This window comes from Sus scrofa, chromosome 14 (genome assembly GCF_000003025.6).
Source record: "Sus scrofa isolate TJ Tabasco breed Duroc chromosome 14, Sscrofa11.1, whole genome shotgun sequence".
Classification (NCBI taxonomy): domain Eukaryota; kingdom Metazoa; phylum Chordata; class Mammalia; order Artiodactyla; family Suidae; genus Sus; species Sus scrofa.
In genome coordinates this window covers 131,972,212-131,989,505 of record NC_010456.5, presented here as the reverse complement: position 1 = coordinate 131,989,505, position 17,294 = coordinate 131,972,212, and the positions used below count along the sequence as shown (strand labels likewise).

The following is a 17,294-nucleotide window of genomic DNA, read 5'->3' as shown; positions in this document are numbered from 1 at the left end:
AATACTTACTGTAATTTTTATAGCTTTGTTCAACACATTGACCCATTCTACTAGGTCCTGCTGATCATTGGCTTGTAGGAAGTACTTCCTCATCCCTGCATTCATAACTGTTGAGAGAAAAAACAAACTACAACACATGAAATTTTACACCTGTTACCTCTAAATCTATGTCTACAGCAGCTGAAAATCCTTGCTAGGTTCAGTATCATGACTTTTGAATCTGACAAAAGGTTAGACCATCTATCCTACTGCTTTTATCACTCAATAACATAGGTAAAACTCTGATTTATTATTATTATTATTATTATTTTTAGGGCTGCACCTGCAGCATATGGCGGTTCCCAGATAGGGGTCTAATCGGAGCTACAGCAGCCAGCTACAGCAGCCAGCCTACACCACAGCCACAGCAAAGCTGGATCCGAGGCATGTTTGTGACCTATACCACAGCTCGCGACAACACCAGATCCCCAACCCACTGATGGAGGCCAGAGGTCGAACCCACAACTTCATGGTGCCTAGTCGGATTCATTTCCACTGTGCCAAGATGGGAACTCCTAAAACTCTTATTTTTAAAGGTCATGTTTTTCATTAAATGTGGAAATACCACAATATATTTAGCCAATGCCCTAATGAACATTCAGGCTGTAATTCTTGAAGTTACTGTAAAATATCCCAATGAAACATCATGAACATACTTGGGCTAGCATTTGCACAGGATAAATTTTGAACATATGCTTGCTGGGTCAAAGAAGATGCACACTTAATATTTTTATAGATATTAGCAAACTGTCTTCCTCAAAGGCTGAATCCATTTACATAATTACCAATAGCGTACACAAAAGCCTACTGTGTCTAACATTCCTCACCAGTACCTTTTGTTCTCAGCCCCAAGGCTCTGTGACACTGGGGCTGGGAGTCTGCAGACAATATTCCCTAGACCCCCCTTGCCAGCTTGGGCCGTGCTCTGCCCGTGGGAGGTACTGCCGGGGGTGAGGGAGGTGGGGGCAGGGGACGCCTGCTCTGGCTGGTCTCCCTCTGCAGCAGCAACACACAGCCAGCACGGCTGCAGGCCCTTGGGCTGCTCTTACACCAGCCCTGCAGGCCCCTCAGAACCAACCGCCAGCTCCACGGTGGCCCCGCCTCCAAAGTCCTGGCTTCTGGTAATACCATCTCTGGCCTTTCCTTTGGCCAGCCCTGGGCGTGGTAGCTGCTTCACGCAGTTTCTGATTTCTGGGTTACTGTGCCATTCCCTTTGCGCTCCTTCAGCCTTTTGACGTTTGGGTAACCAGCTCCCTGTAACAAATTCGCCGGGTCTGAGATGCCAAGTGTGGTGTGTCTTCCTGACCAGACCCTGACTGACGCAGCACTGACAACCTAACCGGTGAAAAATTCTACCTGGTTTACATCTGAATTTCTCTGATAACTGAGACAAATTAGTTAACCGTGCTTCTTGGCCATCTGCATTTATGAGGTCTGTTTATTTTCTTTACCCATATTTCTCCTGAGTGTTCATTTATTTTTTACTGATTTATAAAAGTTTTTATTTTAATCCTTTCTGATCCCCTTCAGGTACTGTTCCCGGTCTGCCATTTGTCTTTTCATTTAGTTCATGATGTCTTTGATCAAACAGAAATAATTCTATCAGTCTTTTTCTTTTATTTTTATGACTCTTTCACATCATATTTACAAAGTCTCCCCAATTCAAGATTATAAAAATACAATTTTTATTTTTCCAGCCCTTACGCATTTTCTTCTATGTTTATAATCTTAATACATTTGGAGCTGTTCTATGCCATCTGATTTATATATACCCCTTTAGAGACTACCTATCTCTATAAAAGAAAGCACACTTAAATACATAGGTGTTGACAAACTACCATAGTCAATTTTTTAATTAAAGCTTATTAATTAAATATCACACGGTTTATTTTTTTAAAACAAACATTATTCTAGGAGCTAAGGCATCTGAACAGCTATAGTGCAGCAATCTTTGAAATCTACAACTTCCAAGAATTTCCATCAAAATTTTAAAATAATAGTCTAACACTCAGTTGGATGTGACTAAGAGAAGGGGGAAATGAAAACCCTCAAGGGAAAAAAGGGTTATTTCTCAAACATACAAGATTCTGAAATTGAGACTGAGACCAAGACACGAAAACAGAGCTTCCTTGAATTGATATGAGAGTCCTACCCTTGCGAATTGCTATAAAACAACTAGTCTGGAGCTAAAGAAATTTAACACACTCCAAGTCCATTCTTTTATACCTTATTGGAGACTCAAAAAATATAAAATATCATAAATACAAATTAAGATAAATCAGTAACTCACTAGGCTATTACATGTCAATATATAGCTTTCATTTTTAATTTCTAACGATCAGTAAGGCATCCTTTCATAATCTTTTTCCAGGTTGAAACTAAGCTCTCCTCATAATGGCTCTTTCTCCTGTATGCTGTTCTGGGTACCTGCCTAGAACATCTGAAGAGTTTAAAAAATCTAAGCACTTACTAACACAAAACACATGCTATACAGTAAGTACTCAATCCACATATTTTTGAATAAATAACATTTATATAAGAATCTCTTTTAAGGCTACTCAGAAGGATCTCCTTGTAAATCTATTCTAAGTTGTGTCTGATAATCCCAAGCTCCCGATCCCTCCCACTCCCTGAAAATAAAATAAAAAAAATAAAAAATAAAAAATAAAGGATCTCTTTTAAGGGAAAGAAGAGAGGCAAATATACCTCTAAAGGGACTCTGCACACTGTGCAGACTGGATAAACACAGCACAAGCTGCAAGGATTGTTTCATGGCAGGAAGAAGCACAGTGATATGACAGGGGTGGGCATCAGAGCCTGGACTGAGCCAGACCTGACTAGCTCCTGCATACCTGTAAACCGTATTTAATCTCCGAGTCCCATTTTCCTCAACCACGAGAGGGAATGTCACTCATTCCTTCCCTGAGGGCGAGGGCGATAGTGTAAAGAAACTAGCACAGAGCATGGTCAGACGAGATAGTCTGTTCACCATCTTTATCGTCTCACTATCATCGCCTGGAGATTTCCCAGGGTGGAAGCGCGGTGGAACGTGTAAAACGCATGACTGGAAGCGGATATTAGCCATGTTGGGGGAACGTGGACAGGGAAAGGAAGAAAACAAACTTTGAACAGTAATCACTGTATAAAACCTGTATGTTTCCATGCTTTTAAAGCAAGGGTTTCATTGTATATGATGAATGCAGAGCAGAGGCTTGTGTGCTTAAGGAACCTTTTCACTTGAACACCTTCTTATTTCATTTCAAATCTTTACTATCAAAGTGAATTATCACAACTGGATAAAACGTGAAGCATAAACAACAGCTTGACTCCAAACAAAAATCATTTCACAACCTAGGATCAAGTGGTTATGGTTCAAATATAGCTATGTATCAAAACAGTTATGAGACATTTTATCGTATTTCTTTGCCAAGTTTCTCCCGTTTTTATTCCCTCCATTCTTTTCCCTGTCAATTTTCTTATTTCTCTCCTATTATCTTTGTTCTATTTCTAGCTTTCTTTGACTTTTTCTTCTGAGTTTTGCATTGTCCATGTTCCTTTTCCTATTTGATAGGTCTTCTCCTCACAGGTCATGTAATCCTTGGCTGTGCATTCATATTTAAAACAAGATACTAAAATGACTGGAAGCTCCCTTAAACATACATAGGTTTCTGACTGGTGGACTTCCCTGCACAGCAAGCTCCTCTGGTAGAAATGCCCAGGTGTCAGTGCCCAGGGCTCTCTGTCCTGGGGTGCTCAGGTTCTTGCCCCACCTCCACCTGGCTGCCGATGCTCTGGGGCTGGACATGGGCAAGGGCTGCATTCAGGGTACAGCCGTTTATTTAATTCTCCCATTTTCTGTTCCGGGCCTCATCTCCACCCTTCTCTGGAACAGTGTCCCCAGGCACAAAGCCTCGCTGATTCTATTTCTGGAGATGCTACACATGCCATTCCTTGCTGGGATGGGGGGAGGGCGGCTGCCTGTCTGGGCCGGATGAGGTCGGAACTAGAGATTGTTTCTACATGGACGTTCACACAAAGTCCCTGTTTTCTGTTACTTCCCCAGCCAGACAGGATCCAGCACCTAGTCTCTCCAGAGGTGGAGTGGGGGCAGGACACAGAAAGGGGTGGCTCTGTCCTGGCCTCTTCTCCTCTGCTAAGTCAGTTACTCTTCCTCCATCCGCTTTCCATCCTTACACACTGTGGATTACAGACAGCTGCTCGTTTCAGCAAAGATGGCTTGAGTGTTTCTTGTAGGTGTAGGCTGCAGATGTGGCTCCTGTCCCCTGTTTGGGGACAGTGTGAGAGGAAATCGGAAAGACCTTATATTGCCATTCTGAACGGAAGCTGGAGCTCCCTTTTAGAAGCCAGTGCCTCTCTCTGAAGGCAGGTTATGAACCTTTACTCTCTCTAGTAGCAGAGGACTCAGAAACTACCAGCAGACCAATAAACAACTCATCTTACTCTTTGATTTCAACTAAAATCATTCATTCTAAACATCCCATAACCGAATGTCAAATCTTAAGCTGTGTATTATTAGACCTCCAAACTGTACATTTCAGATTTTACATTGAAGACTTGGCAAGAGTATGTGTACGGTACATGCTAAAATACAAAGTTCTCTGTCACTTGACCTGCCCCCAGCTGTTTTTCACTCACTACTTCTGAGGCATTTTCCTATTTAGCAACCAAAAAATAAACATGTGGAATAAATACATGATACTAAATACATTTCTATTAGTCTCTCAGTGGTGATAAAGTCATTACAGAGGATTCTCTGAATAGCTATTTCATCCTGCTCACATCCTACTTTCTTACTGGATATAAATGATTGCCATCAGGGGCTACCCCGAACATAGCGCCTACAGAAGACACTCACCCTTTTCAAGCAAAAGAAAACAAAGAAATGTAACATCAATTCTACCTCAAGAAGCATTTTTTTTACTTTAGTGCAAAACAATCCCTTTTGATGTCAGCTGGAAATTCCTAATTTTTGTCTCTTTCATCACTAATGTCCATTAACAAACTCTCTGAGAGTAGATCAATTCTCCCAGCTTCAACTACACCCTCTATTTTAACAGTTTCTAAATTTCTCCATTCTTTGTCTTTTTTTTTTTTTTTTTTTTTAGAGCTGCACCCAGAGCATGTGGAGGTTCTCAGGATAGGGGTCTAATTGGAGCTGCAACTGCCAGCCTGTGCCACAGCCATAGCAACACCAGATCTGAGCCACATCTGCAACCTACACCACTGCTCGAGGCAACGCTGAATCCTTAACCCACTGAGCGAGGCCAGGGATCAAACCCACAACCTCATGGTTCCTAGCCAGATTTGTTTTCCACTAAGCCACAAAGGGAGCTCCTTCTTTTGTGATTCCTGAAGAGACTGCACACCCCTTTATCTACTACCCAAGATACATGAGATGATAATTACCTGGTATTGCATCTGTGAGACAACCAGCCTGGGAGATTCTTAAGGACAGGAACTGCCTCTTATCACTCTCACAGCCCCAGTGCCAAGCGCGGAGCACCTATACTAGACATTCCTTACATGCTTCTGAACGGGTTAGCAAATACCTTCAACCACCCCTGCCCTCAAACTGTAAACTTCTCATTACCCACAAGCTGCCAACTCAATTCCTTCCATTACTTCTTCAGTATCAAGTAATATCAGGTAGAAAGCGTGATACTGATCTCACTGGATACGATCACTCTAAATGCCCAGATGACGACACACAGGCAGAGAGGGAGGAGGCTGCAACTGGGATGGGACACGGAAACGAGGCTTCGGCGAGGGGGGAGCAGTTTCATTTCTTCCCTAGATGGTAGTTTCAAGGGAATTTGCCTTAGAATAATTCATTAACCCACAGGATTATGTTGTATGGTTTTCTGTGACTGTGTTCTCTTATAACACAATGTAATTTTATTAGTCTAACGTGAAATAACGAATATATAAAAAAATATGGCTACTCACCAAAACAGAACTCAGCCTTTGGCCTTAGCTTAGTTGCATCGCTAACCTAACAAGAAAGAGAGATGAATCACTCATTTCTTCATATGCGACCACAACCAACCGTAAACTCTGTGAACTTCCACATGTGTGACATCCCCATAATCATACACGTTTAACACACAGATCTAAAATTAAACTTTAAGGCGACTGAAAAAGAACCGTAAATTAAATTCAAGATACGGGTCCCCAACTGCATGATGTTTAAAACAAATGATACTTTCATGTTTTCTTTGAACAAAATTGTTTCTTCGTCAAAGGAAGTGTAAAGAAACTGAACATAAACCATTAGGCTTTATGTCACACATATAAATATTTTTGGTTTAGCATAATTTTCAAAATATCCTCAATGAATACTCCACAGAAACTAAGAATTCTTCTCAAATTGCATTTCTAAATTTGCTGTGAACTGCAAAGGGAAATGGTGACAGGAGAAAACTGTATATTTCATAAAGTCCGAAAACCCAGAAGGCATTAACCTGCAGTGAGGAAATCAAAATGGCACTGGATCCCCACTTGTACAGTAAACTACCCTGCGATTATGGGCCCCCCCCCCCTTTCCTAAATGCAGCATGCGGATGGTTCCGTTTAGAAGGTGAAGCAACTAGTTGCACCAGGTTGCTGCTGGCCCTTTACACAAAGCAGCTCACTGGGAAGCCCATTCATGGCTATTACCAGTCCACTGCCCAGTGGTAGAACTTAAAATTGCGGCATCTGTTTTGTACCTTCAGAAGGAATTCTAAGTCTGGGATTCCTGACTGATCTCATCTACAAATTCAGAGCTCTGAGTCACAATGAAATGTGTTCCAGGAATAAATTCTGGGGAAAAAAAAGTGGCACGTCTGAAGTGGAGCACAAGCTGTACAATTCAAACTTCAGTAAGCGATGGGACAGCGATGAAATGTACTGGAACCACATCGAGGTTATATTTTTCAAAGGAAGCAATGGAAGAAGGGAAAGCAGCTGCCAGTCAGTGTGCCTGCTTTACTGAGTCAACACCTTAATTTTAAAAAAGCCTCCCATTTTTCAAAAGACCAGGCAACAAGCAATTGAAAAGATTCAGGCACATGGGCAATTTCTACCTCAACTGCATCTCACTTCATCAAGAGTCAAAAGTCCTTGGCAGCATTATTTATGTTACAGCTACACATATACTGCAGGCAATGACATAAACGAGGAGGGTCTAACATTGGAATTCTACGCTTCCTAATAAGAATCTCTAAATTTAAGCTGCCAGCTACCCTGAAGTACTATTAAATGTCTTAAATTGACAGAACAATGGAGGGACACTTGAACAATATTTGTTCTTTGCAAATTTACATAATACGGCTTTAACATAAAATGGTTCCCTTTCAATACATAACTTTTTTATGGTCAAAAAAATTGTTTTTTTTTTTTTTTTGGTCAATGAGAGTGAATAGCTCTATTGTGATACTGATAACAAAGCTTTTTATTTATCAAAATATCTATCTGGTACACACAGGCACACTTACACAAACGGGCCTTCTCTTGAAGATCTTTGCTAACAAATCCCAACGTATGCGTACACATATCACTTAATCATACTGCGTTGCTACTTTTCATATTTCATCTTAAGTCATCATCAAGCTTATTACTTTTTGGTAAAACACACCAAAAAAAACCCCATAAAGCTAGTTCCTCAGCATCTCTCTCAGTTCCCAAAACACTAATAAAAAGAAAAAGAAAAAAAAAAAAGCCACCTAATACCAAAAATCTAAATTTCTGAAAAGAAAAATAGTACTACAAAAATTCCAAAAAAATTAACAAACTGGAAAACAAATTAGTACAGACAAAATATGGAAAAATCATTCCTTCATCGTGAAGATGTTTATTTTCCTCAAAGTAAAACATAAAGAAGCAAAAAGTCAAACTAATGAGATTAAAAATTAGTTTAAATAAATACATACAGACTTAGAAAAATCTTCTCCAGATTTCCCAAAGACAGACCTGTCATCCGATATCTCCCCTTCTGACAGTCATATACCTCACTGTAAAAGTTAACGTTAAATTTTGCAATTTGCCACATCTCGTAAGTTAACTCCATATTCTTCCTGATTTTAACAAAAAACTTCCTAAACATAGTAATCAGGTACTATTTTCAGCATGATATGAACCAGAACATCGTCTTAAATGACAAAGAGAGGAGACTACTCCTTTTATTTACACTCTCATTCAAAGGGATTTTAATGCATGCAAGCATGTAAGACAACACAGAAAGACTACCTTTGAAATGTAGGTAAGTTTAATGGCTCCAACGCGTGATGATCCAGAAGGCAGGTTCTGTAAACAAATGATTAACATATAACAAACATCCAACATTACAAATTTATCTCATATAATAACAACCTATACACTCTACATAAAGTTAAGAAATTAAATTTTTTGTTGTTGTTGTTTTTTCTGCCTTTTCTAGGGCTGCACCTGCGGCATATGGAGATTCCCAGGCTACAGGTCGAATCGGAGCTGCAGCTGCCAGCCTGCACCACAGCCACAACAACTCGGGAGAGCCGCGTCTGCAACCTACACCACAGCAACGCCGGACCCTTAACCCATTGAGCAAGGCCAGGGATCAAACCTGCAATCTCATGGTTCCTAGTCGGATTCATTAACCACTGAGCCATGACAGGTACTCCAAGAAATTAAATTTTTTAATGTTACATATTACAAATAAACTTTTTGGTTCACATATTTACTATGTCTGAAATCAAGCTGACAACATGAGTAAAAAAAACTGAACTCTAGGAGGTCCCGTCCTGGTGCTGTGGAAACGAATCTGACTAGGAACCATGAGGTTGAGGGTTCCATCCCTGGCTTCGCTCAGTGAGTTAAGGATCCGGAGTTGCCATGAGCTGTGGTGTAGGTAGCAGACCCAGCTCAGAACTGGCATTGCTGTGGCTGTGGTGTAGGCCGGCAGCTGTAGCTCTGATTCGACCCCTAGTCTGGGAACCTCCATATGCTGCAGGTGCGGCCCTAAAAAGCAAAACAACAAAAACTGAACTCTATGCTGTTTCACCATGATGCACTCTATAACCAAAAGAATATTTTGTTATCATTGTATCTAAACTGTTCTTTTCCACGAGCCTAATAAACCATAAACAAGATCATATTTTGCTTTGAAAAGGAATGGGAAAAAATATTTAGAGACATTAAGCAAATACAATTTTAAGAAATTTCAAAAGTACACATTACTTTGTTTTATTAAAATTTTTAATCAAATATATCTTTAAAAAGATTAGCTCCCCCCTATTTAAATTACTTTAGTATTTATTATGCCATTACTAATCTACATTGATACCATTTTTTTAAAAAGATTAATACTTTTAAAATCATATGCAAGAAACGTATACATTGGCATGCTCCTAAAAAATATTTTTACTCTTCCTTAAACAAGTTTGGGATGTGATTAGTGTCTTAAAAGAGCTAAGGGTAAAGAATTAAGAAGAGGGAGAATCATTTCTGGTTGAAGCTATTAGTAGGAAAGACTCTGCGAAAGAATGAAAGGCATTTAAGCTGGGCTTTAAGATTATGAAACACTAAGAGCAGAAGAGAGAACATTTCTGGCAGAGAAAACAGATGAGCCACAGCAAGCAGAGAAGGATGTCCAGATGCTCTGTACTGAAACAGGAAAGCGGCTGTTGGGCTACAACATAGGCACAAATGGGGCTGAAGCAGGTAACAGTGGTTTGGGAACGTGCACTAAGAACCTAATTATAGAGGATCTGAATAAGAAATAAAGTAGCAAGGAATTTACACTGTTAAGAATTGGAAACCAGAGTTCCTGTCGTGGCTCAGCGGTTAACTAATCTGACAAGGAACCATGAGGTTGCAGGTTCAATCCCTGGCCTTGTTCAGTGGGTTACAGATCTGGCGTGGCTGTGGCTGTGGTGTAGGCCTGCAGCTGCAGCTCTGATTAGACCCATAGCCTGTGAACCTCCATATGCCTCAGGTGCAGCCCTCAAAAAGACAAAAAAAAAAAAAAAAAAAAAAAACCAGAAAGAAAAAAAATAAGAATTAGAAACCATTAATGAAGGCTTGTAAGTAGTTCCGTAATCAAAAATGTGTTTTAATTAATGTCTTGTAATATAATAAACTGGATGGGCTATAAAGGGAGAAGACGGGAGGTGGAAAAACCAGAAAAAAGAATCTGGAAAAAAGTAATAAACATAGATCAGAAGATTTCAAAAGTAAAAGGAAAAAAATCCTGATTTTGAAAGTTTCCTCTGCTATAGATTAAGAATCAACCATTTAACTTATTTTACAATAATGCACATTAAACAAAACTCCATGGGCTTGTTCTCATGAACCATTAGGAGAAATCCTTCTCAAACCTCCTATAAGCTTAATGGAAACAGTTAATTATACAGAAGCCTAGACATTTAAAAGACTTGGAGTTCCCGTCGTGGCTCAGTGGTTAACAAATCCGACTAGGAACCATGAGGTTGCGGGCTCGATCCCTGGCCTCGCTCAGTGGGTTAAGGATCTGGCGTTGCCGTGAGCTGTGGTGTAGGTTGCAGATGCGGCTCGGATCTGGTGTTGCTGTGGCTCTGGCATAGGCCGGTGGCTACAGCTCCAATTCAACCCCTAGCCTAGGAACCTCTATAGGCCACGGGAGCGGGCCAAGAAATGGCAAAAAGACAAAAAAAAAAACCTGCATTATGTGCTGTTTTAAACTATACACTATGTACAAGCTTCCAAATAAAATATGTATATAAAACTATAAATTTTTAATGTATAATTTTAAATGGTTGTGTTATTATACAAAATGTTTAAAAGTTTTTTTCCCTTTAACCTTGGGTAAGGAAATGAAATGTTCACATATCCTCAGGATCCCCTAACCACTACCAAAGAGATTTTTTTTCCCAAACACTGCTACCCTTCCATTCAAAATCATTATTTTTAAGTCCTCCATAAGTCTATTACTTTAACCAGGTGAACACAGCTCTGATCTCTGTGTGAGAAAGAGAAATGAGCAACTATGTCATGACTGCATGGCATAAAGGGTCACAGATTAAATACTGGCAAAGTATAAGGAAATGTAAGTAGCTAGGAGATTAAAGATGTTCAAAATACCTAGTTTCTACAGTCTGGGATGAAACTGCTCCCAAGTCCAACCAGACAAAAAACGTGGGTTTCAAAATCTGTTACTTGACAATGAACAAGAAATAATAAACCAATATGACATTTAAGATATAAAGGGAAATAACCTTTTGTTCTCATGAGTTCCTGTACTCACTCTACCAGGATACTTTTTTCAAGTTTCTCCAAATTCATTTCCTAATAAAGCTACTTGATTATTTAATTATTCATCATTACACTGTCAACAACACACAGAAAGGCCCAAACTGATCCCTAGTAACACAGTGGAATGGATTCTTAAACCACCAGTTAGTGGTAAAGAAAGGAGTGAGCAGAGGAAGTATGGTTCCCTAAGGACAGATCAGCCAAACGAATTCTCTTCCATTATCAGGGTGATTATGAGCAGTTAAAGTGGTACAGCACGCAACAGAAGCAACTGGACTGAATCATACGAAACAGTCCTTTTTTAGCGTATTAAAATGGGGGGATGTTGGTAATTGCATGTGGTTCAACCACAGTAATCTTTAGCAAGACATTTTACTCAAGTTTTCATGATGAGGTATGGCTTGATTAATACATTTAAAGTGACACAAAGCTGGTCACTGATGGCTAATACACTGGATGGCAGAATCTATAAGAGTTACCAGTTGGAATTAAGAACTAAAATTAAGAAGCCAATAAAAAAATGGATTTAAAATTCTATACTGGAGTTCCCGTCGTGGCGCAGTGGTTAACGACTCTGACTAGGAACCATGAGCTTGAGGGTTCGGTCCCTGCCCTTGCTCAGTGGGTTAACAATCTGGCGTTGCCGTGAGCTGCGGTGTAGGTTGCAGACGCGGCTCGGATCCTGCATTGCTGTGGCTCTGGCGTAGGCCGGTGACTACAGCTCAAATTCGACCCCTAGCCTGAGAACCTCCATATGCCGCAGGAGCGGCCCAAGAAATGGCAAAAAGACAAAAAAAATAAATAAAATAAAATTCTATACCACATAAAGAAAAAAAATTAATGTGCTAATTATACCACAGAAATCTGGCTTTCAAAGAGTTCATGTGAAAAAGACCTAGCTGAGTACAAACTTTAACACATAACCTCTCTGCTACAGCCAAAGTGAAAAAAAAAAAAGAAACATTTCCTGGGAGTTCCCGTCCTGGCTCAGCGGAAACGAATCTAACTAGCATCCATGAGGACACAGGTTCGATCCCCTGCCTTGCTCAGTGGGTTAAGGATCTGGCATTGCTGTGGTGTAGGTTGCAGATGCGGCTCAGATCCTACACTGCTGTGGCTGTGATGTAGGCTGCTGGCTACAGTTTCGACTGGACCCCTAGCCTGGGAACCTCCATATGCCTTGAGTGCAGCCCTGAAAGACAAAAAAACGAAAAAGAAGAAGAAGAAAGTCTCATACAAAATCAGCACTCAACTAATACCCTGAATTAAAATAAAAATTCTCCAAAATTTGCAAGGCTGCAAGTGGATAAAGGACTAAACTTTCAGAGAATTGGAGGGCAAAAGTAGATCAATGAGATGATACAAGGAACTAGGTTTTCACTCACAGAACAAAAAACAAAACTGTCTCAAATATAATAAACACTTTTGGGTACCGTGTAGTTCAAACAACAGTGAAGAACAGAGACAGATGCACTTCTTGCGTTAAGGAAGAGGTTGAATTAATACTACGGTCCCTTACAACTTAAATTCTATATAAACAAATAAAAATACATTAGCACATATGTACTTTGTCTAATCTAAAATCAGTATAGGGGAATGAATACTGGACTCATTGTAGGGGACCTGGTTCCTGCTCTGTGGAGCAGAACGGAACCTCCTCCCAGTTCCTGCTCTTCCTGAACTTTCTGCTCCCCTCCGCACAAGTTGTCCTCTAGACCCGGTCAGCTCACAAGCTTGCCACGGACTCAGCTCTTGCTTTGCACACGCATCCTTGCAACATACACCTCAATCTAAATCAAGAGTTTCACGGGTAGAGAAAGTTTAAAACTACTCAAGAGATGACCTCTAATCCAAGGCCTCTCACAGATCTTAAAACTGGGATTCTAATTTTTAATTTAAGACATTTACCCCCAATAATTTGCAAGGCAACAATGAAACCAAATTCATGCATGGGTGACATTCAAGTCTGACCTTACAAGGTGAAAGGACTACACAGGTGCAAGAGGGTCAACTCATTTAAGTAGTCTATTTACCAAAAGCTAATAGTCTCTTTCCTAGAAACAGCATCTTAAATCTCAATGATTTAAAATTTTTCTACCAGAGACAGAGATGTCTCTCCCAAGGAAGGGAAAAATATAAATTCATGCATACATTTTTGTCAAATAAACCTAGTTTCATCTTCTGAAATTCAAATAAGACAGTACGAGTTGAGGGTACAGAGCAAGGAGAACACAGCTAAGAGAAATAAATCTAAACATATACTGTTTAAATAGACAAATCCCAACACCTGTAAAGTATATCAAATACTTTAATAATTAAAATTCTTATGCACTTTTAAAGAGGTAACTCTTTGGATTTTACAAACCTGTGGATTATCCATGTACCATACAAAGCTATCTTCTCTGGTATCCAGTATGAAATACCTCCGAAGAAATTTCCCACTGTTTTCATTTTCTTCAATGTCTAGAAAACCACAAATGCGATTCTGACGATCCACATAAGGCATTTCTGAGCTTGAACATTACACTGTAAAATAAAAACATTAACAGTAAGTACTTCTCCGTGGACTTCAAGCATAAAATGTGCTATGGTATGGTTTATTCAACAAAGGGCCTACTTTCCAACATTAGGTGGGGGCTGGGTGATGGGAATACGTAAAAGCATGGGCAAAAATCGCTTGAAATTAAGCTTATTATGAGTGGTTACTAAATGCAACTGCAGGCCTTGATGGGGACAGAGGAGAGCTATTCATCTCAGCTGGATAATTTACTTACTTTTTTCACTGTGAGTAGGCGATATCACCCCCATTTCATAGATAAGAAATTTAATGCTGAGAAAGGGAAGTGACTTTCCAAGATCTGTGAACTAGTAGGTAATGACTCAAAACATGAACCGAGACACTTGGACTCTAGAGCTTGTATCTTAAACTTTACAGCTTCCTGTCTCTCTAAAACCCTTTGAATTATGAAAACCAAAATGAATAAAAATAAAGTGAACATCATGAAAAGAGAGAGAAGCAGGTATTATGTGCCTCTTAATGGAAGCCACAAACATCACCAATGAAGTGCATATAACAAAACAACAACAACAAAAAGTTTCATCTCAATCTGATCAAGTCTCTGGATTTTCCTAAGTCCAACTTCCAATTCACTGGAAAGAACACAGAGGAACATATTACACTGGACTACAGATATTCAATCAGCAAAAGTAGACTGCAAAACAGCAGTTTCTTCAGCAAATAAATTACTACAGAGAAAAAAAGGAGAGAGAAGTTGCAGATTAAATGATACTTCAGAGACATAACACGTTCTGATACTTAAAGACTGAAATTTTTGCTGTATTGATTAAAGTTAAAAACCATGACGGGTAAAAACAGTGTTTCCATCCATTTTTCTCTAAAAACCATAGATATGTGGCAAATCCACAGACTGTTCCTTTTCTGGTACCTCTATAGCCAGCACCAACATCTTTTGGCAGGTTGAGTTTATTTATGTAACTGACTCTTCTTTTTTTTTTGCCTTACTTGTAGCATGTGGAAGTTCTCCCGGGCCATGGATTGAACCCAAGCCACAGCAGTGACAACACCAAATCCTTAACCACTAGGCCACCAGGGAACTCCTAGTTCTTCATTTAACTCATAGTGAAAATTCAAAGAGAATACACCCTGATATTTATCTAAATCGCCATTCTGTATTCAGCTAGAAAAATAATGAAACACATTAAAAAGTTTTAAACAAAACTATGCATTTTGGGGTTATTACAAATCTGGCACATGGAGATAATTTTTTTTTTTTATTTTTAGGGCTGCACCTGCAGCATATGAAAGTTCCCAGGCTAGGAGTCGATGAGAGCTGCAGCTGCCAGCCTACACGACAGCCACAGCAACACCAGATACCAGCCACAGCATCTGCAGCCTACGCCACAGCTGGCAACAATGCCAGATCCTTAACCCACTGAGCAAGGGCAGGGACTAAACTCATACCCTTGTGGATACTAGTCAGGTTCTTAATCTGCTAAGCCACAACAGGAACTCTCCCCTCTTTTTCTGTTTTTTTTGGAGACAATTTTTTAATGAACTTATGACCCAAAGTTTTTTAAAAGTTCTAAAGTATTATCAAAACTTGAAAAAAGAATATATTATACTAATGCACACTATAGGTAAAAACTATCAACTTGTGTGGTTCTGCCACGACAAAAGGCATAACCAAAGGAATAGAACTGAGAGCCCAGAAACAAATTATGTATCTATAGCTAACAGATTTTTTTTTTTTTTTTTTTCTATTTTAGGCATAGGGAGGTTCCCAGGCTAGGGGTCGAATTGGAGCTGTAGCCGCCAGCCTACGCCACAGCCACACAGGATCCGCATCTGCAGCCTACACCACAGCAATGCCGGCCAGATTGCTGGCCCACTGAGCGCAGCCAGGGATGGAACCCGCATCCTCATGGATTCTATTTGGGTTTGTTAACTGCTGAGTCACAAAGGGAACTTCCATCTATGGCTAACTGATTTGCATCAAGGGGAGAGAAAAGCCTCTTTAGCAAATGGTGCTGGGACAGCTGGATCTCTACATGTTAAAGAGCTGGACCCCATCTTATACCATATACCAAAAAAAAAAAAAAACTCAAAATGAATTAATCAAAATATAAGAGCTAAAATTATAAAACTTTAAGAAATCAAAGAGGAAACTCTTCATGATCTTGGATTTGGCAATGAATTCTTAGATATGACATCAAAAGGACAAACAACAAAAGAAAAAAAAAATAAGCCAACCCGGACTTCATAAAAATTAAAAACTCTTTTGCATCAAAGGACATCAAGAAAATGAAACCACAACTTACAGAGTGGGAGTAAATATTTGCAGATCAGGGTCTACTATCCAGAAGATACAAATATGACTCTTTCAACTCAACAACAAAAAAAAAGAACCCAATTAAAAAGTGGACAAAGGACTTAAAAAGACATTTCTCTTAAGATAAATAAATAGCCAAACACAACACAAAAAGATGCACAGCATTATTTCTCATTAGAAAAATGTAAACCAAAATCACAATGAGCTACTACTTCACAACCACTAGGATGGATATAACTGAGAGGAAAATAAGCAGTATTGGCAAGGATGTGGAGAAATGGGGAGCCCTCCTACATTTCTCGTGGGAATGTAAAATGGTACAAGAGCTGTGTACAAGTCTGGTAATTCTTCAAAAGTTAAAACACAGAATTACCATATGACTCAGTATTTCCACTCCTAAGTATATACTCAAAAGAACTAAAAACAGGTACGCAAACACTACATGAATGTTCACAGCAGCATTATTCAAGGTAGCCAAAAAGTGTAAACAACCCGTATGTCCATCAACAGGTCAAAATATATACACACAATGGAATATTTTCCAGACATAGAAAAGAATGAAGCACTGATACAATATATCAAAATTCCAGAATATTTTAAAAAAATTGAAAAGGTGATTCTATTATACATATAGAAATGCAAATGACTTTGAAAAGCTAAATCTATTTCCCAAAAAACAGACTTAACATTACCTGATTTCAAGATTACAATAGAGCCACGGAAATAAAGATGGTATAGGACTGTGAAAAGATAGATCAATGGAACACAACAGCATCCAGAAACAGATACATACACATCCTGTCAACTGATTTTCAGCAAAGATGTCAAGGCAACTCGAAATGCAGTCTTTCAAAACATGGTGCTGGAACAATTAGCTATCCATGTGGGAAAAAATTAACTTGAAATGAATCGGAAACTTAATGTACAATTAAGCTTCTTAAAATATATACATACACATGCACAATGAATGAAGGTCTTCATGACCCTGGGAGCAGACAGAGATTTCCTAGATAAGACACAAAGAACCTAAACCATAGAATGATTGATATAATGGACTTAATCAAAATTTAAAACTGCTCTTAAGAAGAAAATCCCCCCCAAAAAAACAAAAATATCAAATGCTGGCAAGGATTTGAAACA

General features: G+C 39.3%; 1 protein-coding gene across 4 annotated transcripts in view; it reads right to left on the bottom strand.

Annotated features, from left to right (window-relative positions):
• Positions 1-17,294, bottom strand: part of PLEKHA1 (pleckstrin homology domain containing A1) — a 55,733-nt gene that overhangs the window by 27,159 nt on the left and 11,280 nt on the right. For all 4 annotated transcript variants that reach the window (XM_005654150.3, XM_001927189.5, XM_005654149.3 and 1 more), the window contains exons 2-5: positions 13,670-13,830; positions 8,287-8,343; positions 6,007-6,052; positions 10-107 (exon numbers count right to left, since the gene is read on the bottom strand). In XM_005654150.3, the coding sequence (XP_005654207.1) occupies positions 10-107; positions 6,007-6,052; positions 8,287-8,343; positions 13,670-13,810 (342 nt within the window). In that variant the 5' untranslated portion in view covers positions 13,811-13,830. The remainder of the gene's footprint in view (positions 1-9; positions 108-6,006; positions 6,053-8,286; positions 8,344-13,669; positions 13,831-17,294) is intronic.